The sequence below is a fragment of the Eumetopias jubatus genome, unplaced genomic scaffold (assembly GCF_037043125.1).
Source record: "Eumetopias jubatus isolate StellerSeaLion01/CBP00866 unplaced genomic scaffold, mEumJub1_p1.0 scaffold_8, whole genome shotgun sequence".
In the NCBI taxonomy this organism is placed as follows: domain Eukaryota; kingdom Metazoa; phylum Chordata; class Mammalia; order Carnivora; family Otariidae; genus Eumetopias; species Eumetopias jubatus.
The window spans coordinates 37,356,203-37,379,712 of NW_028274814.1; the positions used below are offsets into that span (position 1 = coordinate 37,356,203).

The 23,510-nt window shown below is 40.0% G+C and overlaps 2 protein-coding genes across 6 annotated transcripts in view; one reads left to right on the forward strand and one right to left on the reverse strand.

The window, feature by feature from the left end:
* The window catches only part of BID (BH3 interacting domain death agonist), a 48,102-nt gene extending 42,123 nt beyond the window's left edge, over positions 1 to 5,979 (forward strand). For 3 of the 4 annotated variants that reach the window (XM_088025845.1, XM_088025846.1, XM_028120995.2), the window contains one exon: positions 5,596 to 5,979. In XM_088025845.1, the coding sequence (XP_087881971.1) occupies positions 5,596 to 5,613 (18 nt within the window). In that variant the 3' untranslated portion in view covers positions 5,614 to 5,979. Of the gene's footprint in view, positions 1 to 464; positions 3,049 to 5,595 lie in introns of all 4 variants that reach the window. The other variant, XR_015768812.1, reaches the window with a different exon arrangement.
* BCL2L13 (BCL2 like 13) overlaps positions 3,146 to 23,510 on the reverse strand; it is a 90,922-nt gene continuing 70,557 nt past the window's right edge. For both annotated transcript variants that reach the window (XM_028120992.2, XM_088025844.1), the window contains one exon: positions 3,146 to 9,954. In XM_028120992.2, coding sequence (XP_027976793.1) covers positions 9,136 to 9,954 — 819 coding nt within the window. In that variant the 3' untranslated portion in view covers positions 3,146 to 9,135. The remainder of the gene's footprint in view (positions 9,955 to 23,510) is intronic.

Genomic DNA, 23,510 nt, shown 5'->3' on the forward strand with positions numbered 1-23,510 from the left:
CAGTTAAGCATCTGCCTTCGGCTCAGGTCATGTTCTTGGGGTCCTGAGATGGAGCCCCGTGTCAGGCTCTCTGCTCAACGGGGAGTCTGCTTCTCCCTCTGCCCCTCCCCCAACTCGTCCTCTCTCTCTCTCAAACAAATAAACAAAAGCTAAAAAAAAATACTGAGGGAATGAAACAGAATCTTCATTCCTCAGACGCACTAAGGTGCTTCTTGGCACCGTAAGTGACTCAACAGATGTGAAGATCCCGATCTCAGCACCTGCAAAACCTGTGTTTTTGTGGTTGCTCCCATGTAGCAAGAAGGAGGATGCAGGGATCTAAGGATAAAAGGACTCCAGAGAGTGTTTTTTGCACAAACGCCAGCTTCACTTCTATTGATTGTGGCACCAGAGTCCTTAAGAACGGAATCCTGGTTTGTGAATTACACTGGTTAATTCTGGCTATTTTTCCTTTCTTGCTGTAGGAGATGGACTGAGTGGACACCTCTGCCAAAGCATGACTGGTTAAAACTTGATATGGTGACAACAGTACAGCTGCCTCCAGCTGAGACGGAGCCACGGCAATTTAAACAAAGTTCTTAGAAAAGACAGGCGTGAGATAATAGCTATTTATTTCTCTTTTAAAGATATTTTAAGCCGGTGATCCGTTTAGACATCTTTACATTAACGTACTTGAATGAAAATGTCAACTTGCACATATTTGAGTTTCATACCATCTTCTAAATCTACTACACATTGTGCCCTTATCTTATTTCTTTTGTACTTCACTTGAAAATTAAATTTAAGAACAGATTGTAAGGCAGAAGAAAAAAACAATGTTTTTCTGTTTAAAAAAAACCCCAACTTTACTGTTTATTAAAGTGCAACCTTGGGGCATGGTCTTACAGCAGGCAAGATCGTGTTTGAGGAGAGCAAGGACTGGAGACGGATGCACATACCCTCACAAATGAAAAACTCCTTTCAAAATAGGGAACATAAAAACCAAACAGTACAAGAGGTTCTGGACTAAAGTTCTCTACTCAATGGGAAAATCAGGCCTCAGAACATGCGATTTTTTTTTTTTTCAACTTGATTTCCTTTTATTGAGTCAGGGAGAACCATAGGCAATTAAAAGGTGTGGTGGGATTTAAGGGCCCAAGTCAACCGCAGTTTCCAAAATCAGGTAACTCAATGCATTTTTTTCTCTTTCCAAGAAGTCAGAGCTTTAATAAAAATGTTAGCCTGATGGAATACCAGAGGCTATTGCATACATCCCATGGGGAAATAGGTTAATAATCTTACGTATTCATTTGCCTCCTGTATTCCTCAGCTGATCTTGCCCAAAAGCTACATCTAAAGAAAACAGGTTTTCTAGGCATAAAAGATGAAAGAACAGTTAGATTTTTAAAAATTCAACGCTTGAGGTGGTTCCCTTTCTTAGGGACACAGAATGCAAGTAATACCAAAATAAGTCATTTGGGAAGTGCCAGAATAAACCAGGGAGAGCTTACATTTAGAAAGAGTGCAACAGGGGCGCCTGGGTGGCTCAGACATTAAGCGTCAGCTCAGGTCGTGATCCCAGGGATCAAGCCCTGCTTCGGCAGGGGGAAGCCTGCTTCTCCCTTTGCCACTCCCCCTGCTTGTGTTCCCTTTCTCGCTAGCTCCCTCTCTGTCAAATAAAATCTTAAAAAACAAAAAACAGTGCAACACTGGTCTCTTGTTCCCGGCAATAAGTGTTTCCTAGCATTCTGTTTAAAAGTATGATGGCAGATGCTGGGTTCACATCACACATGGTACTGTTTCACTTAACCAGTAGTACTGTTGTTACTGTGAGTATGACACTTTCTTGTTACCAAAACACTTTTCTGTTCCTTGGGAGTTTAATCAGAAAGGAAAAATGAGGGATCCCTGGGTGGCTCATTCGGTTAAACGTCTGCCTTCAGCTCAGGTCATGATCCCAGGGTTTTGGGATCAAGCCCTGCATAGGGCTCCCTGCTCAGTGGGGAGTCTGCTTCTCCCTCTCACTCTCCCTCTGTTCTCTCACTCTCTCTCAAACAAAATCTTAAAAAAAAAAAAATGCATTGTTCAGCATTAAATACATACTGTACTAGGGCTGGATCACAACCTGGTTATCTGCAATATGTTTTAGATACTAAAAGCTGTGCAGTATGAAGACCACCATTTGGAAATCTTCCAGTAATACTGTTATGTTTTGAACCTTTTTTTTTTGGAAGGATTCATAGTACGGTGGACAGAAATCTGGACAGAAATCGAATCACACATACATACTCATCCACACATGTATCGAAGTGTTCAATCAGATTCTCACTAGGGAGAGGAGATACTTTCTTCTAAAAGGAACAATTTAAATACAAATAGTCAATGCTAATGGAAGAGAAAAGGGCTCTAAAACAACAAATAATCCCAGATTCTCATAATACAACTTTTCACAGCACCTTCACCTGCCATTGTTTTGCTTAACAGTAGGCCACCATTTTAATGCAGCTTATAGACACATTTTGGTGTACATTTTTTTTCAGGCCAAGTTAGACTTTCTCTGCCATAAAGCAAAATGATCACCTCTTGTTCCTAAGCCAGCATCATGAAGAGTCAGTCCACTGTATCAAAAACAAGTGTTCCAGTCTTGGGCATATCCCAGCCACAAGACTCAGGCATATCCTGGAAGCTGGTGGATTTTACGCTGGGAACATACTCCTCATGGATATGATTGAAAATTTTTAATTCAATGTGTTTCATCCTGGTTTTTTAAATATTTGAATTAAGTGATGGAAATTCCTTGGTTAAAGAGAAACAGCTTTCTTCTCCAGGATGTGCTTGGCACATCTGAAAGTCAGATGGACTATGTGGTCTATTCAGAAGGTTAAATCATTCCTGATCTCACCATGCAGGATCCAGCACGGACTACGGAGATGCTCGGGACTGCCTTAAAGGGTCACAGCGCCAGAGTGTGCTTTTATTCCCTAACAATTTAATTGCTGACTGGAAACTTGAATAGGGAGTGTCCTTTGGATGTTACGATCATGTTTTCAGAACCTGAGGGCAAAGCAAGTGAGTGTGTACTTACGAAGACCACAAGATTATCTGAAATGATCCCTCCGAAGTCAAGGGCATAAGGTTACCATATGAATAGAAAGGAGTCCATCAATTATCTTCAGATCTCACTTTATTTCAACTTCCAATGTGTTCTCCCCAACACACTGCTTCTAACAGAAAGCACAATTCATAGATTTGAATTTTGTTCCTTTTCCCTGATGAAGAGTAGACCTGGACAAAAGGCAGATTACCAGGAGGGAAAAGGAGGAGCGAGAATAACCCACATAAATGAGCAAATCAGAGCTGTTAGGAGAGCTAATGGAAATTTATACAGAAAAATACATGCATTTAAGTGAAATGCTTATGTTAATTACCAAAATTACCATTTAATTCCAGTAATTTTGAGGAGATGAGAACATTAGAACCAATAATAAATTGAACTCGGTCAAGGAACGAGGTAGGAAGAGGCACTTTTAATGTGGAGGAAAAGAAATGGAAGACTAGGTAAGACAGCAGGAAAAACACAGGTCTAGGAAAAATATTCTATCTTTTCCTTTGGTGCTGGCCAAGGACCAATCTATGTAATACGATTGTCTTGCTAGAAACCAGGAACCAGTTATTCCAGACTCTGTAATAGGAAAAATTATACTTCAACTTCCTTTTATTCCTGAAACAAACTTAGCCAGTTTCTCCTAGTGGTGCAAAGAACACTCACTGAGCAACATTACTATAAAATTTCCCCTAAGAAGGTGAGAAGGGGGCAAGGATCACCTTAAGCCAGCTGCTACTTTTTAACTTATTACAAGGCCTTGCAAATATCCCTGAGAACATTTCCAACCTGAGCGTGCGTTCGATTGGAGCAGCTGCCTGGCTAGAGCTATTGCAGTGTAAACATAAACATGTAGAGAACACTACTGGTTTTAATTCACAGGAACATGGCAAGCCAGACAGAGGCTAGTCTTGTGTAAAGAAAAGGAAGACAGGATGTATTAATATTTTAGTTACACGACCGACCATTTCCACTCTGTGGAGCTGTGTATATGAGGTAACGAAGAAATAGTGGCTAAATTTTAAGAAATGGGTGTTCTATAGCCAAGGCTACTACCAACTTTACATTCCCCAGTGTGTTGTGGAATAGAACAGAAGATTTTTCACTGGAAAGTCACCTAGTGTCAGCTTCTGAGCAAGATGTGCCTGTGGGGGTGCCTGACCAGCTCACTTGAGTTGGTGACATTGAGAGGCCAAGCAACACCTAGAAGTACCCCACTTCACAACTCATGGCATGGGCAGGGGAAAAGGAAAATAATGAACAGACTAGGGGAGAGAAAGTGTCAAGGTGCTGCCTTCAAATCATTTGGAGATTCCTGTGTCAGACTGCCCTAACCCTAACCCTTGTTTACAAGCAGAAAGACGTACTATCTGACACATTAGCTGAAGATGCTAATGAAAGATCTGTACCCGGGCGCCTGGGTGCTCAGTTGTTAATCATCTGCCTTCAGCTCAGGTCATGATCCCAGGGTCCTGGGATCAAGCCCCGAATCGGGCTCCCTGCCCTGCGGGAAGCCTGCTTCTCCCTCTCCCACTCCCCCTGCTTGTGTTCCCTCTCTCGCTGTATCTCTGTCAAATAAATAAAATCTTTGGAAAAAAAAAAAAAAGAAAAAGATCTGTACCAGCAGTAACCTATAATTCTTTAGCCATAAGGCACCTCATTCAGTATTTAAGGGGAAAACATCTGGTAGAATCAGAAGTTGGGAATAACCCTGGACATAACCTTCGAACATGCTCAGTACTTAGGACTAGACCATATGGAACCATCGTACAAATCAAGAAAAATCTCCCTTCAGTTGGGTGAGCTTGGCCGCCCTAGTGCAGTGTATGATTGGCACAACCATTTGTAGGGAGCCTACCAATCCTGCTTGGCAGGGTCACAAAAATGGTAAAAACTGAGAAAAGCACTAGACTTGGAGTCAGAAAAATTAACACCCTTGCCTTTGCCTCTCCTATGCTAGAAGACCTTTGAAAAGTCATTAAACTCTCAGGTTTCTTCATTCTGTAAACTGGGGATAAGGAATACAAATATGAATTACAACTGTGAAGATGGACTAAGGTATGTAAGGGCGCTCTAGGACAATCCCTGGCAAGCTAAATGTTCAACTATTTGTTAAAATGACCCACATTTTTTAAGGAAAAAGATATTCTAATACAGAAAAAAATATGCACCCTAAACTCAAACCCATCTCACAGTTGAACCTCCTAAGTGATGAATGGAGTAACAGGAGGAGGTTATCACTAATGGCAGATCTCAGTCCTCCAGAGAAGAAACCTTCTAGTACTGTGTTGCTGAGACTTTAAAATGAAATAGGGTAGCGCCCCCTTATCCTCGCCAGTGGATGCCTGAAACTGTGGATAGTACTGAGCCCTCTATATGATTTTTCCTCTACGTCCATCCCTGTGGTAAAGTTTAATTTATAAATTAGGCACGGTAGAGATTAAAACAATAAAATAGAATAATTATAATAATATACTGTAATGAGTTATGTGAATGTGGTCTCTCCCTCTCAGAATATCTTCTTGTACTGATACTCACCCTCGTCATGATGTAAGATGCTAAGGTGCCTATGTGATGAGATGAAGGGAGGTGAATGACCAGGCACTGTGACGAGGCATTAGGCTACTACCGACCTTCTGAGGATCCATCAGAAAGAGGACCATCTGCTTCTGGACCGCGGCGCACCGCGGGTAACTGAGCCACAGGAAATGAAGCTGCAGACAAAGGGACTACTGTCATGCTTGTGAGGAAATTGGTTCAGAGGCCAGAAACTGTTTCTATAAAGCAACCAAATAGTCAACAGGCTCTCTGTGAAACATGATCACCACCTCAAGTTCTTTGAAAGATAAATTTGTGTAAAAAGACCTCAGAAATTAAAAGAAAGGACAAAAATCTTATCTAGAGTACCTTTTATTTCTATAAAGCATCTCTTAAAATAATTTCAAAATTCTGTGCGTATGACACTTGTCCACATCATGCCTTTAAGGAAAAAAGGCAAGGAGCAGGCATTACTTCTGTATTATTATTAGAATTAGCACAAAGGCTGTGGACATTAATTTCCACAAGAAATTAATGGTAGCTGTGGTTCAAAAAACCCCATCTCCGGGCTCACTGTTTATTCCCCCAGGACAAACCCAGGGAACAGCTGCATTTGATAGATGAGATGGTACAGAAACGCAGGTGAGGGCAGGTATCAAGGATGCCTTTGTGCAGTGTGTGAACCAGATGGCCAACAGTTGCTTTTTGGTTTCTAGAAAGCTTTCTATAGGACAGTGATGATCACAAGAGTCCCCTAAGGCACACTGTAGATACTGACTGACTTCTTTGGGCCCAGAATTATTATTATTTTAATACAGAGAGGATAAAATAGCATTAATTCTGGTATTTTTCTCAAGAAATCTTCACTGGCTTTTTGCCAAGTTTTCAGAAATCATTACATTCAATAAAGCAATTAAGAATTCTAGAGGACTTACACAAACTTTTCCTGAATAGTTCAAGGAATGAGGAACGATAAATGGTGATATTTTTAATTCCACATCTGAGCTCCATAAGCAAGTTGGATTTATCCTGAATCTGCCTTTTACTTTAGATTCAGATGTAATATAAGTTAGCAGGGGAAGAAGAAATGGCCTACTACCAGCGCCACCAAAAAAGGGGGAGGTGGGAGGTTGAGAAATAACTTTTTTTTTTTTTCATAGCAAAAGTAGCTGCTGTAAGAAGCAGTCCTTACTAGGGTATTCCCTTCCACTGCCAGAGGCTGAGGATAAGGAAGTGAAGAAGGAATGGGGACACTGACACGTTCCTATTACTTGGAACCAACAGTGAATCACTCTAGAGAAAGCCAATGGAAAAGAATATTAACCATTACCCAGGAAGATACAATGGGCCAGATCACTTTGGGTTAATGTTCAACAGATGGGACGATAAACCAGCACGTGGCAGCTCCTTCCGTGGAGAACACAGACCCAAATATCTTAAGCCACAGATGGCCTTTTAGTAGCTCCAAAATAAACCTGACTTCTCTTAGTACTTACATGTGTCTTAGCTAATGGGTTTGAGGATCCAGAGTTTAAAAGTGTGAACATTGGAAGGAAAATATTTTATTATAAAAGAGAAAAAAAAAAATCAAGATAACTCACCAGTTTGCTCTTACCCTATGCAAACACAAAAGTAGCAATTAGAATACAGAGTAACCCAATGTCTGAGCCAACTGTCAGAGTCCAAGGAGGAAAATAATCTTTACTACATTAATCCCATTTCCCCCCTCACCTCTAGCTATCCTAATCAAAGTGCTCCAAAACCCTTAAAAATACCACTCCCTAAGACACTAAAACTCAGAACATAAAGACACATTGCATGATAAAGCTGAACAGACAAACACACTTCAGACCTTTCCTTGACCAATTTTTAAATAGTATTGCTTTAGGGAGAAGATTTCATTTTAAATTTAAAATTTAAAAAAGAAAGCACATTTAAAACATCAAGTTTTGGTGATCAGGATAGTAAAGTAATTTTATTACAAATTTCAGGATCTAAAAAGTAATTTGTTACATTTACTAAGATAAATCTGAGATGACCTGTCTCAAGCATGTGTGTCCTGCATAATGACACTGACCCTCACACATGAAAAGACATAGTCCCACCCCCCGTTAGGGATGGGATCAGCCAGATGAAAGAAGTTATGCTGATTCTCAACTAGCACATACTGATTAGAATCATTTTGGTTTGTCACTCTGGCATTTGGACTGTAAAGAGTTCAGGGAAGAAGTCTTACTCTTGAACTCTGAAAGCCAAACTAGAATCTCAAGGGTAGCCTCAAGAAATTCAAGCTTCTCTTTTCCTACTTTTTATTTCAATGGTATTTAGGGAGATTTTCTGTATAACTCTTATTGAGTTATGATTCAATTGGTCTGTAAGCCCGAGTATGAAAATCCTTATCACATGGGAAGAGACCGCAGAGAAACTGGTTGACCAGTTAAGAAGACTGAGGCCAGATAAAGGGAAAACACACAGCCCAGATTATAGACAGTGACCATCCAGCAACAGAGATGCTGCCAGCAAGTAACCATAAGCTCAGAAGGGTGGCCGGCCATACACAAAAGGGCCAGAAGACACTTGGCCACCTAAGTCATCCTACTTATAAATGAGATAAATACCACTCTCTAGCCAGTTACTTGCCCTCGCATCCACAGGCAGGGAACCCTAGGTCTCTTTTATATTTATTTTTTTTAAGATGACTAACGACAACATCTTTACAAGGTGGAGCTGTAGGAAGCATCAGGGACTTAATGGGTGCGGACCAAGCACTCTCCCATGGGGCCTTATAAAGAACCTGGGGGTGAAGAGGAGCAGTGTAGTACCTGAGAGGCAGCTGAGACATCAGGGGAGAGCACCCTCACGCTACAGGACCAAGAAGGTGGGGAAGAAAAGAAGAGCCACAAAAGAATGGCTGCAAAACCCAGCATGTTCACCAGGAAAGATGAAATTCCAAGGGCAGGAACAAATCAGTAGCTGAGGAGCCCACAGCTGAGCCCTTTTGCCTGGGAATTTCTATCCCAGATGATCCTAAATTAACCCTTTCCCTCTAGAGCTGTGGCTCTCCACAGGAACAATTTTGCCCCCAGAGGACATCTGGCAATGTCAGGAGACATTTCTGATTGTCACAACTGGGGGAAGGGTGCTACTTGTATTTAGTGGGTAGAGGCCAAGGATGTTGCCCATCCTACAGTGCACAGGACAGCCTCCTACAACGAAGAATTAATCATAATGTCATTAATGCCAAGGTTGAGAAACCCTGTTCTAGAGGGAGTGCTTGACGCATAGGATTCCGAATTTAGCAGGAGTCGAGGCCCTTGGAACTTAAAATCAGACAAACGTGAATGCTCTCTACCTGAAGCCCTACTATGTGGATCAATTTACTGCCTTGTTGAGCAGAAGTCCCCCATTATCCCAGAGTGTTCCACAAATGTCCAAATCAGCTGTTGGTGGTTCAAATTCAGTCAGTACAGCTAAAACCTGACATTTTTTATTTTCTTTCTCTTCTGAAAAATCTGCTATTTCTTTCTGAGAGCCAGTGCGACCCCAACTGCCACTGCCAGCATGGCGATGGCGGCGGCCCCTCCAAACAGCAGTATAGATTTGCCTTCAGACAGTGGGATGGCTTTTGCTTCTCCTGCAGGGGAGGGGCCTTCTCGAAGGCCCCCTCTCCTCACACGCATCTCCTCTTCACTCAGCAGTGTTGCTGTGGGTTCCAGTGTGGGGGTCACCTCCTCTTCCAGTTCAACAGATTCAACCGTTGCTGCTTTTGTCTTCAGCAAATTCTCTTCTTCAGCAAGTTCCACGAACGAAGACGGAGCAGGGCTGACTGTCTCCACTGTCATCCCTTCTGTGTCGGGCTCCCTCATCTCCAGCAAGGAAGCGGCAGTGATATGTGGAAGCAAGGGAGCTGGTGCTTCCGGGAGCGCCTCCCGCAGCTCCTTGGTTGGCAAGACGACAGATGCCACGGCAGCCTCTTCCATGCTTTCAGGAATTTCTTCTTTCTCCACATGCACAATGTCAGAATTAGAAGAGTTATTCTCGCTCTTCTCTCCAGCCCCATTGCTATCTAAGCTTTTGACTTCTTCAGGATCCATTGCGATCTGCTGCCAGGACTCAGGACCTAGGGACACTGGGAGGCTTTCTGTGTGCCAACTCTGGCTGGCTGACAGTGAAACAGGTAGGCTTTCTGACTGCCAAGAAGTGGTCACAGTAGGAGACTCTGGAGGACTGACTTGTCCAGAGTTGTCACTGGGCAGGATATAAATGTCATTGCTATCTTCTGCAACGATTCCAGGGTATTCCTCCTCCTCTGATTCAAGGTTAAAGACAGTGCCCTAGAAAAGGAGGAGAGTCAATACAAAGAATGGTAAATACATTTAAACTAAATATAAATCTGGGACGCTTGGGTGGCTCAGTCTGGTTAAGCATCTGCCTTTGGCTCAGCTCAGGTCACGATCCCAGGGTCCTGGGATTGAGCCCCGCATCAGGCTCTGTGCTTAGCAGGGAGCCTGCTTGTCCCTCCCCCTCTGCCTGCCGCTCCCCCTGCTTGTGCTCTCTGAGAAATAAATAAAAATATATAAATACATATATAAACATACATATATATCTGGGGGTGCCTAAATCGGCTAAGCATCCGACTCTTGGTTTTGGCTCAGGTTGTGATCTCAGGGTGGTGGGACCAAGCCCTGCATCGGGCTCCATGCTCAGCACAGAGTCTGTTGAGATTCTCTCCCTCTGCCCCTCCTGCTTGTGCGTGCTCTGTATCTCTCAAACAAACATTTTAAAAAATAAATCTGGAAAAAAATTCTTTCCTAAACTGAAGTTCTAGAAATAAATACATTGTCTAAGCCTACATAGTTTCTGAATTTAAGAATTTCCATGTAAACCACTGCAGAGGAAGAATTTTTAACAACATGGTCCTTTGACCAGTTTCCTTGAAGCTAAAAAACCAAAATTTGATTTTTATATTTAATTCAATGTATGTATATTTATGCAATAATTAATGTAAAACAGCAGAGAAAACAAAGGCAAGAAGCTTGCTCTTGAGGAATTTCTCACTTAGTAGGTCAGTGCTATCCTGCAGTCCAAGTGCTAGGAAGAGTTCAGATGGGGAGATGCTGACTTCTTTTGGTGAAGGCTGCAGCAGGCAGGGAGATGATAGAGCTTCCTGGAGCATTTTAGCTACCTGAAGGATGGTTCAGGTTCCATGGTGAAAGCATGTACAAGACACACCACCAGCAAAAGCACAGAAATAACAAAGAGGGCACAGTAAGTCCCCAGTTTAAGTAGTGCACAATGTACATGAAGAATCGAAGTTCAGTTGGGAAGGGGACCCTGGAAAACCTGACAGAGAGCTAAGAAATATGGATGTGATTCAATATGAAGTGGTTAGTCAGTGGAGTCTTTGAGCTCCACAAGATAGTCACAGCTCCACTTTAAAAATTGTATGAGAGCAGTGGCTACAGGGAAGCCAGAAATGCAGGACTCATCCTTGTCTCTGTAGGAAGACTCTTTACACCAAAGTAATAAAGATAAATAAAGCAGTCTTTGTTTTCACATTTAGCAGTTTAGTTTAACAGGACCCAGCATGTGCTTATGGCCTATTAGGTACCATGTTAGGCACCAGCATTATAAGGAAGAATGAGATGAGACTTCGTTTCTCTTCTTAAAAAATTCACTGTCTAGATGTGAAGACTGACATATGAATAACTAATTTCAACAGGATACAGAAAGCTTTCAGACAGGTATATACACGGGATGGTAGGGGAGCCCAGACGTTACAATGTGATCAGGAAGGCAGGAAGAGAGGCGCCTGGCTGGCTCAGCCGGTAGAGCATGAGACTCTTAATCGTGAGGTCATGAGTTCAAGCCCCATGCTGGATGTGGAGCCTACTTTAAAAAAATAAATAAAATATTAAAAAAAAAAAAGGCAGGAGGGCGCCTGGGTGGCTCAGTCATTAAGCGTCTGCCTTCGGCTCAGGTCATGATCCCAGGGTCCTGGGATCGAGCCCTGCATCGGGCTCCCTGCTTTGTGGGAAGCCTGCTTCTCCCTCTCCCACTCCCCCTGCTTGTGTTCTCTCTCTCACTGTATCTCTCTGTCAAATAAGTAAAATCTTAAAAAAAATGGCAGGAAGAGAACCAATGGAGTGTAATGTTCATAAAGACCTAATGAAAGCTTTACAAAATGTCTGGATGACACAGGGACATGCTATGGAGAGTCTGTATAGGATTATGTAAAGCAAATTAATTCCTATTTTATTTTGTGATTATAGCTGTTATTCATATGAAGTAGAATAATTTTATTCTTCAATCAAGACCAAAAACTTTCTGTATACATTAAAACTCTAATATAAATCCCTCTATCAGCCCCACATAAAAGGAAACCAGAAAAACAACCAAACAAGTAACATGATCATAATGTCAATATTCTAACTGCCCCACATTTCACTTCAACCCTTGTTTCAATCTCTTGAAGAAGTCCTACAGGTCATCAGGGATAGTCCATGGATGAATATAAGCAGAGAGACAAAAGAGTATAGTAATTAAAAATACAATATTTGTAGGAAAAAAGAACTGGTTTGAACCCCAGCTCCACAGTAAATCTGAATGCTTTGCTTAACCATTTAAACCTCAATTTCTTGATAAAAGGAAGATGACTGGCAAGGCTGTTACAAAAATTGGATACAGTATTTATAATGCTTAGCATAGCACCTTGTACCTAGTAAGCAATCAATAAATTAGGCTGTGTTTTCATTATCATCGTTTTTGTTGCCATTGTTTTTGTTGATGTGGTGGTGGAACAAAGAGCTACTCTAAAATACCACCTAGACTAAAAAAAAAAATTTTTTTTTAAAGATTTTATATATTCATTTGAGAGAAAGAGAGACAGAGAGAGCATAAGCAGGGGGAGAGGCGGAGGGAGAGGGAGAAGCAGACTCCCCACTGAGCTAGGAGCCCGATGTGGGGCTCAATCCCTGGACCTGGAGATCATGACCTGAGCTGAAGGCAGACGCTTGCTTAGCCATCAGAGCCACCCAGACACCCCCCCAAAAAATTTTTTTTAAAAGATTTATGTATTTGAGAGAGAGAGAGAGAGAGACAGAGATAGAGCAAGGGTGGGGAAGGGAGAAGCAGGCTTCCCGCTGTGCAGGATCCGGGATCAGGACCCGAGCCAAAGGCAGAGGCTTAACCGACTGCGCCACCCAGGTGCCCCTAGACTATAAATTTTTATTTTTATTTATTTTTAAAGATTTTATTTATTTATTTGACAGAGAGAGACATAGCGAGAGAGGGAACACAAGCAGGGGGAGTGGGAGAGGGAGAAGCAGGCTTCCCGCAGAGCAGGGAGCCCAATGTGGGACTCGATCCCAGGACCCTGGGATCATGACCTGAGCTGAAGGCAGACACTTAACGACTGAGCCACCCAGATGCCCTAGCCTATAAATTTTTAAAACTGAAAGCAATTTGAAACAATACCCTTCCCTTGGGTAGAAAAGGTAATTAACAAACTTTTTCCTCCTTCCTCATCTCTTCTAAATAGAGGTATCATAAAAGTAAAATCTCTCTTTACAATAGTATATACATCAAACCAATATATGGGTTATTTCTATAGGATAGAACTATAAGAAGTGTATTCTATACATTTTTTACAATGATCATGATTTAGTAAAAAAAAAACTTTCAATTTTTTTTAAGAATGTACATATAAATTGGGGTCTGCTACCTCCTAGGAACTTGAGATTAGTGGATATTCAACAATCTCAACATGAGCTGTGAAATAATTTGAGTCAAATGAAGAGAATCTCCTGCGTTTCTTTTGTACAGGTCTCTAAAACAAAGGGCAGGGCATACCACTAGAAATTGGTGTTCTTTTAAAAAATCTTTTATTCTTTTTTTAGTATTGATATTTACATTCATAAAATTTACATACCTAACATTCACCATTTTTAGGTGCACAATTCAGTGGTTTTTAGTATGCACAATGTTTAGTTTGCACAATGTGTGCAAACATCACCACTCTAATTCCTGAACATTTCCATCATCTCAAAGAGCAAGCTTCTGGCCAATCACTCCCAATTCCCCCACCTCCCTCCCCTGGGAAATTCATATAAATGGAATCATACAGTATGTGGCCCTTCAGGTCTAGGCTCCTTCACTGCACATAATGTTTTCAAGGCTCACCCATGCTGTAGTGTGTATGGGCACTTCTTTTCTTTCTACGGCTTTGCAGTATTTCGTTGTATGGATATACCACATTTTGTTTATTAATTCATCAGCTGGTTGACATTTGGGTTGTTTCCACCTTTCGGTAATTGTGAATATCCACGTACAAGTTTTTGTTTGACCACCTATTTTCAATTATTTTGAGGATATAGCTAGAAGTGAAATTGCTGGATCATATAATTCTATGTTTAATTTATTGAGGAACTGCCAAACTATTTCCTAAAGCAACGGTACCGTTTTATATTCCTCCCAGCAATGTACAAGGGTTCCAATTTCTCCATATCCTAACACCTGTTACTGTCTGTTTTATTTTTTATTTTTATTTTTTAAAGATTTTATTTATTTATTTGACAGAGAGAGACACAGCAAGAGAGGGAACACAAGCAGGGGGGAATGGGAGAGGGAGAAGCAGAGTCACCGCCGAGCAGGGAGCCTGATGTGGGGCTCGATCCCAGGATCCTGGGATCATGACCTGAGCCAAAGGCAGACACTTAACAACTGAGCCACCCAGGCGCCCTCAGAACACAATTCTAATGAGTCATGCAAATCCTCTAACACTTGTTACAAAGGGATTTCTCTTTGCCACATAATTTATATATGCAAAGGTTTATCTGTTTATTAAATCGTCTCTTCAAGGAGCTCCATTGTGAAAACAAGAAATAAGGAATAATTTTACAAGGAGGGAAAAAGTAGCAAAGTAGTAATAATATAAAGTAGCATGAAGTTCATAATTGTATTGACTTTGGTACACTTGTTTTATTTATTTGCTTTCTCAAAATCTCCAAGTGAGAAACTAAATATGGCTCAGCAGCTTTCAATCCTCTACCTTCAAGCTCTGCAAAGTAGTTAAAAAGAAGGGTAAGGAGGCCTTGCTGAAGCTTCAATGTTAATTCATGGAAAGCAAACTACCAATGTCTTTCTGGATATAAAATAAGTATATGTCTCTATCTCATAGAAGGGGAGTAGTTTCCCTGCACTCTTGCTGAGTTTGACAAAGATCTTGGTTTTACTGAAAAATGAATTCAACTTCCCCCACCCCCCAATATGGCAACTCTTAGACACCATTACTAACTCAGAACAGAAGAGATGAATCTAAGGTAGCATCTGCCATTAGATAAAGGCTCAGTTTGAATTTTATAAAACTGAGTAAGTAGTGTTACATTTGAAATCTATTTCTAATTGTCTCCTTCAGTTAAAAAGCAAGAGGGCAAAGTCATACAATATTTAGAATAATATATTATTTCTTCTTGGGCACCTTAAATATTTTCTCAGGAAACCAAATATAATTTTTTTAAAAAAAGGCTGCAGTACAGGGAGGAGGTAAAGCCAATCTTTCCTTTTTTTTTAATTCAATTTAATTAACATATAATGTATTATTAGTTTCAGAGGTAGAATTCAGTGATTCATCAGTTGCATCTAACACCCAGTGCTCACTCCATCACGTGCCCTCCTTCATGCCCATCACCCAGTTACCCCATCCTCCCACCCACCTCCCCTCCAGCGACCCTCAGTTTGTTTTCTACAGTTTAGAGTCCCTTATGGTTTGTCTCCTTCTCTGATTTCCATCTTACCTTATTTTTCCTTCCCTTCCCCGATGTCCATCTGTTTTGTTTCTTAAATTCCACATATGAGTGAAATCATGTATTTGTCTTTCTCTGACTTATTTCACTTAGCATAATACGCTCTAGTTCCATCCACATAGTTGCAAATGGCAAGATTTCATTTTTTTTAATATTTTATTTATTTGAGAGAGAGAATGAGAGAGAGAGAGAGCACATGAGGGGGGAGGGTCAGAGGGAGAAGCAGACTCCCCGCTTGAGCAGGGAGCCCGATGTGGGACTCGATCCTGGGACTCCAGGATCATGACCTGAGCCGAAGGCAGTTGCTTAACCAACTGAGCCACCCAGGCACCCAAGATTTCATTCTTTTTGATGGCTGAGTAATATTCCATTGTGTGTGTGTGTGTGTGTGTGTGTGTGTGTGTATACACACACACCCCACATCTTCTTTATCCATTCATCTGTCGATGGACATCTGGGCTCTTTCCATAGTTTGGCTATTGTGGACATTGCTGCTATAAACATTGGGGTGCATGTGCCCCTTTGAATCACTATGTTTGTATCCTTTGGATAAATACCTAGTAGTTCAATTGCTGGGTTGTCTCTCCTTTCTATTCCTAGAGCCATTAGCCCAAATTTGTGTTAATCACAAATTAGGTGTCCCATATAAGAGGGAAGACTTATCTTGGCAAGGTTGCTCATTGTTCCCTACAAACGCTATACTAAATCCCCAAGCCCTGTCTTTTTATTCATGTAGATAATGGTGCTAACATTTTGAGGAGCAGAAAATATTTCACAAATATAATAAAAGATGTGAGACTTTTCCTTTAAAACTGTGCATTCATACAAAGCATATATACCATTTTAGGAGAAATTTCACACTCCCTGAAACTTATCCATGGTTACCAGCTAAAGACTCCTCATCTGGCTCCATCTGGGTCTGGCTTAAATTCTAACCCCTCTGGACTGAATCCAATGTCCCTCTTATTTATCCTGAACTCATAGCTCTGAGTCTAGGTTACACAAAATACTATAATTATACTTTTGGACCATACTTCTCGGTAATTTTTTCATGAGTATTAGTCATTCCCCAACTAGATTATAACACCTCAAGGGAAGAAAACATGCTTTAAAAGTCTTTGCTATCCTCCTTGTGATGCCTAACATAAGCCAAGTAAATAGTGATGGTCAGCAAATGCTTAACAGGAAAATTGGTCCCATCTTCGGATACAAAAGAAGTGCTGAACACCAGCTATTTTGATTTTCTCAGGCACTGATAGGTACTGTTCTTTATTCATTTCTAGATTTCTATGCATACGCAGTGTTTGTTGTCCAAGGTCACACACTGCTGGTGCTGAAGAGAATTCAAACTCCCCTCTTCTGACTCAAGTCACCCAGAATGCCCTCCTCCTCAGTTCTGCCCTTCTGAATCCTTCTCATTACCTTTAAACTCCTAAATGAGTTATCTGTTCTCTTTGGCTTATAAAATATACAGTAAATTGTGTGTATCTGTCTTATACCCCTACTAAGTTCTTAGAGATTAAAGATAGGTTTTTAAACATCTTCATTGTACCGGTTTTTTTCTCAGCCTCATGCCAAGTGCCTTGCAGAATCCCACACATATTATATTAATAGAATTATATATAATATATACTAATAGATTAATATTAATTTAGGGGGAACTTAGACAAGCTGATCCAGCTCATGGATCTGGGGTCTTTTCCACTGAGAAACATCTGTCATTTCTCTTTGTGCATGATTGCTGCCTTGGAATCACAAAGATGGAACATGTGTCATAACCTGCTGTTCTAGACCTGCAAGCCTCTCTGAAGAGGAAACACATCTGTTAGCCAACCTTTTCTACTAAACACAGAGAAGAAAGACACCCAGTGGAGCAGGACCAAACAAGTTCAGGACTGCTTTTTTCATAATCAAAACTCAGTTTAGGATATATCACAAATGGCTCAAACGCAAAAGTTAAGACATAACAAATAAAGTCTTGCTATTCTGAGTCATGGCCACTCCAAATCACCTAAGCTGGATCTCACAACTCATCCAACTGATGCCTTGGTGCTCTCCAACATAAGTCTTTCATACTTCTTCAAGATGCGACTATACTTCATTCAAGAAGCATTTCCTGATTGAGCTCTACAACCATCATTTCCTTTCTTGGTATTCTACACTACCCACTAAAAAATTTGTACTTCACCATGGCTTTCTTGATATTTATTTTGAACAATTAAACAACTGGCTTCTTTATGTTTATAGTTGTGTTTAACTAATAAACATATAATCACCAATCTAATAAAGCTTAAGAATTTTAGAATTAAAATTTGTTTCAAAGGGTCTATAATCTAGTTGGGGAGATCAGGTAATACAGCAGCCTTCAAACTCTCCTGCCTAATTAGACATACCTGTGAAAGTTTTAAGACTTCCTATGCTAAAGTTACAACCCATAACAATCAAATTAGAATCTCTGAAGGTGGGACCCAGGTATTATATCTTGCTAAACAAAAAAATGGGTATAATGGCTGCTATCAATTTGGCTTCCTCAATATCCTACCCAAAGCCCAAACATACTCTAGCACAATGAAAAGGCAGACGTAAGATGATTAAGACTACTGAGTGACTATAAGGATATTCTGAGTTTGCTGATTCTTGATGAACCACCAATAACAGATAATGATAGTAGGCAACATGAATGAAAATAGCTACCCAGGGAACCATTTCTGTAACCTTTTTGAAAGAGTATACCTGGAGGTCCAAGAGTAAGGAAGACCCAGTCACCAAGGCCAGATCAAGAGTTAAACTCAATTTTCCTGTGAAGTTGTATTTACCTAGCTCTTTACCAGAACACAGTTCTAATTAGTCATGCAAATCCTCTAACACCTTGTTACAAAGGGATTTCTCTTTGCCATGTCATTTATAGACTCAAAAGTTTATCTGCTTATTAAATCATCTCTTCAAGGAGCTTCATTGTGAAAACAGAAATAAAGGTTCATATAAAGAATAATTTTACAAGGAGGGAAAAGTAGTGAAGAAGAGTAGTGATAGTTTAAGGTAGCATGAAGTACATAATTGTCCCTTACTGACTTGACTTTAGTACACTTGTTTCATTTATTTGCTTTCTCAAAATCTCCAAATGAGAAACTAAATATGGCTCAGCAACTTTATAATCCTCTATCTTCAAACCTTGCAAAGTAGCTAAAAAAGAAGGGTAATGAGGCTTAAGATTAATTTTTTTCTTCATTACTGAAAAAAACTGGGTTCTTTTTGTTAAATGAAGAGGAAGAAGCTGGAAAAGAGTGTTAAGAGAATTATACCACTGAATGAACCAATCACAGTCTATGACCCCCAAGAAGCAAGTAAGACTACCCTATTTTCTCAAAGAAACTGCATGTCAGAGTTAGGCAAAACAGTCAAAGAACGTCAGTTACTCCACTACGAGTAACTTAAAACAGTGTTCTTGTTAGCCTTCCATGAACATTGTCCAAGTTTCATCTAAAAAACTCAAAAAGTGCTCCTAACCACCTTCACCTCCCAACTGAGTCATTAAGAGATAAAGAATGTAACTTCTCACATTGTTTATTCTTAGTCTTAGAATCACATCTGCTCTCACTCTGTTCACACTCCATGCCACTTCAAGAGACGTACAGTACAGCTGGATTCACAGAGCCGCTTTACAATTAGAACTCTTCAAACAGAAGGTTATCCAAGGGTCAGAGCAGTCTTAAGTGCTCACTGATAAGAATTCTTAACAAGTTACTTACTGCACTTCTAAAAACAGAAACTCTCATAGCAAGAACTGATTAAAAAAGCAAAAAGCAAAAACAAAAACAAAAGGACCATAAAACAAAAGGCAAAAATTTCAATCCCCAGAAAGGAAACCTTTGCTGCTTATTCTTTAGGGCTGTCAGCCAAAACAAATGAAATGGAAATTTCAAAAATTCGATCGTGAAGAAATAAGGGAAAAGTTAACAAACTGAAATAGAATACAGTATAAAATGACATTTTGCCTTATTTTTAACAGCTTAAAGCTAACAAGAGTTAAGAACAAACACTCTTTGTTCCCTTGCTCAAGAAGTCTGTCAAATTACAACCTTGGAATAAAATATGGCTCAGAAGTCAATTCAGATTTAATTGCTTTTTTCCTTGCTTTCATGGCCTTCCCTGCCTTACAATTTATTTCTTACTTGGAACGTGATATTTTGATAAAGATGCACCAAAAATTTCGTGCTCTTATGTAAGAAGCATTAAAGAAATAGATGACCACTGAGACTTTTACTCCTGGGACCAATTCATATAAAGCAAAAATATAAAAATAGAGGCCTCTCTCTTAACAATTACTGTTAAGAGTAGGCTTTCACTAAAAGATAAAGAGCTTTTTTGGATAATACTTTGGGTAAAATTTAGTACATTAGGGGTGCGTGGGTGGCTCAGTTGGTTAGGTGTCTGCCTTCGGTTTGGGTCATGATCCCAGGGTCCTGGGATCGAGCCCTGCCTCGGGCTCCTTCCTTAGTGAGAGGCCTGCTTCTCCCTCTCCCTCTGCCGGCCGCTCCCCCTGCTTGTGCTCTCTGTAAAATGGATAAATAAAATCTTAAAAAAAAAATTTTTTTTTTAGCAGATTAGGGGGAATAAAATCTACAAGTAGTATTAGAGCCAGTCTAACAATCTAAAATCATTTTTAGCACAAGATATTTATGTTGTTGGAAATATTTTTTTAGTCCCACTAATATAAAAAACACAAAGGAGTAACTTCCAGGACTCAAAAACACAAAACTAATTTGGACCAACTATCAGAGTTTAAATATGCACAAAGAACCAGAGAACTGTATCTTTCTTTGAAAACAAAAACAAAAACTAAACCAGAGAAAGCCCAGAGAGATGAACTTGCCCCAAGGTCTCTGAGCCTGCTATGAGAACAGCTTGTCAGTAACATGCAGTAACCCCCACGCACTTCTACCATGTGCCCTTTTGAAGATTTTACTGATATTAACCTATTTAAACCTCACAAGGCTATAGAGTAAGCCTTATTATTATTTCCATTTTACAGACCAGGAAACTGAATCAACTGAAGAGGATAACTGTTCAAAGTCACTGAACTGGATTTAAGCTCAGCAGTTTACCTCCAGAGACCATACTTTTTATCAACTACATGACATTAACTCTTGGGCTGAAGTCCCCTGATTACCATACAGATGTTTTCCCCTGAGTTTACCGCAAGGAGTAAATAGAAAAGGTTATTCTTGTTTTCTTCAAGCAAGTACACGAAGATATGTGCATGAAACCTTTCCAATAAAAAGGGAGAAAAGAAACTGAAATATGGAGATAAAGGGAGTATCTTTAAATAAATGTAAGAAAATATAAATGTAACTTTGGTTTTGGTGGTAGGAACAAAATAAAAACAGCTTGCAGATCATTAAAAGAACCACTTCAAAAATGTGCAGTGGCCAATTTATTCTGCCTGTATCGACTGCATTTTGCTTCCTTTTTTTGGGTTCACATCAGTTACAAATTATTCTGCCACTTCAAGCACTATTTTACCTTCAGGGTCATAGCTGCTGACAAACTGAGCTCCTTACAGACTTAACTTTTCCATCTGAAGATGCTTTGGCAGAACTTCAAAGACATATTCCCTGGTAAACTCATCTAGGGACTCATCTGCCCTAAGATGTACCAACAAACTGTTACGGTTACTTCTTGGCCTTTATACAATATCTATCTCTCAAGTATTCCCCTTAAAAAATAGAAATAGATAATTACTCTTCTACATTCAGTCAAGCAGGATACCATATGTCTCTGAGATCACTATTAACCTAAAATGAGAAAATGCAAAGTGGGAAAGATATTCCAGAGAAATAATTTTCCATCTATTATGATGACCAAGACCTACAAAAAAATGTATTTTGGAACACAGTGCAGTGAATACTCACACCTGCATATAAAACACATGGACTTTATGAAACAGTACTTACCCTCATTACACTAAAATTATTTCAGTCCCAAAACCCACTTAGTAATTTTTAGATCACAAACTATGTGTCATCTCCCGGAGTATAAAAACTCTGCTCTTACCTAAAAGTTCCCAAAAGATAGTCTTCAAATATTCTTGATTACAAACAAAAACACTTTTTGTGGCTTTCTATTCTTAAAATGGAAATGAGAAGCTTTAAGTCAAAGAGAAAAAAGGCAAAAATTAATTTTATTCAAACTACTTAAATATTAAATATTGGGGCGCCTGGGTGGCTCAGACGTTAAGCGTCTGCCTTCAGGTCAGCTCCTGATCCCAGGGTCCTGAGATCGAGCCCTGCATCGGGCTCCCTGCTCGGTGGGAAGCCTGCTTCTCCCTCCCCCACTCCCCCTCCTTGTGTTCCCTCTCTCGCTGTGTCTCTCTCTGTCAAATAAATAAATAAAATCTTTAAAAAAATATATTAAATATTATAGTAGACATCAGATGACATTTTCACCAATAAGCTTTTATATAATTTAAAACTAAATCTTTCATAGTAAGTATATAGTTTAGTATATGACATAGAAAATAAAAGAGAAGCCTTACCACGGTGGACTTGTATTGCCCTTTTCAGGAGACAGACTTACTTCTAACGTAGCAACACAATCCCAGGAAATGAAAGACAGTGAGAAAGAGGAGGGAGGGAACGAGGGTGAGTCAGGGAGAATCATAATATGCCAACTAGTCTGTGCCCTAAGTGCGCTGCAGGGCAATGAAAAGTCAGAATCAAAACGCAAAGGAATCTTCAGACTCAGGGAGAGGGAAAAAATACACACTCTTAAAGACATATCTGAAAACCTGACATTTGTAAAAATGTAGCATTTTCACAAAACACTTTTATATCATTATTTCTGTGAGATAGAGAGCTATTCTCCCCATTTTGTAATTGATAAAACTGAGGCTCAGAGAAGTTAAATGAATTTCCCCCAAAACACAAGGCTAATATTTGGCAGAGCTGGAGGCCACAAATTAATCCTGTGATTTCCAATCTTTATTAACTTGCCACTCTCTGGCAGGGTTAAAAAATAAAGTAAAAAGAGAAAAAAAACAAAAGCCCTATCTTGTAATTCTAATGCCACATAAACAAAAATAAAAAATTATAATCCGGGGCACCTGGGTGGCCCAGTCATTAAGCATCTGCCTTCAGCTCAGGTCATGATCCCAGAGTCCTGGGATCGAGCCCCACATCAGGCTCCCTGCTCAGTGGGGAACCTGCTTCTCCCTCTCCCACTCTCCACTGCTTGTGTTCCCTCTCTCGCTGTGTCTCTCTCTGTCAAATAAATAAAATCTTAAAAAACAAAAAGATTGAAAATGTCTATGACAATATTGAAAGAATGCAAAGACAAGCCACAGACCGGGAGAAAACAATTTCAAAAGACACATCTAATAAAGGATTATTATCCAAAATATACAAAGAACTCTTAAATTTAAGAAAGCAATCAATCTGATTTTTAAAATGGGCCAAACACCTTAACAGGTACCTCACCAAAGAAGATGTACAGATGGCAAATTAGCATACGAAAAGATGTTCCACATCATATGTCATCAGGGAAATGCAAATTAAAACGAGATACCACTACACATCTAGTAAAATAGCCAAAGTCTAACACCAACACCACCAAATGCTGGTGAGTCTATGGAGCAAAAGGAACTCTCATTCATTGCCAGTGAGGATGCAAAATGGTACAGCCACTTTGGAGGACAGCTTGGCAGTTTCTTACAAAACTAAACATACTCTTACCAGACTGCACTCCTTTGTTTTTACACAAAGAAGTTTAAAGCTCATGTCCACACAAAAACCTGCACATGGATGATTGTATCAGCTTTATTCCTAATTGTCAAAACTTGGAAGCAACTGAGATCTTCTTCACTAGGTAAATGGGTAAATAAACGGTGGTACATCCAGACAAAGGAGTGCTAAAAATTCAGTGCTAAAAAGAGATGAACTATCAAGCCATAAAAAGACATAGAGGAAATTTAAATGCATATTACTAAGTGAAAGAAGCCAATCTGAAAAAGCTATATATCACATGGTCCTGATTACATGACATTCTGGAAAAGGAAAAACTATGGAGACAGTAAAAAGATGAGTGGCTGC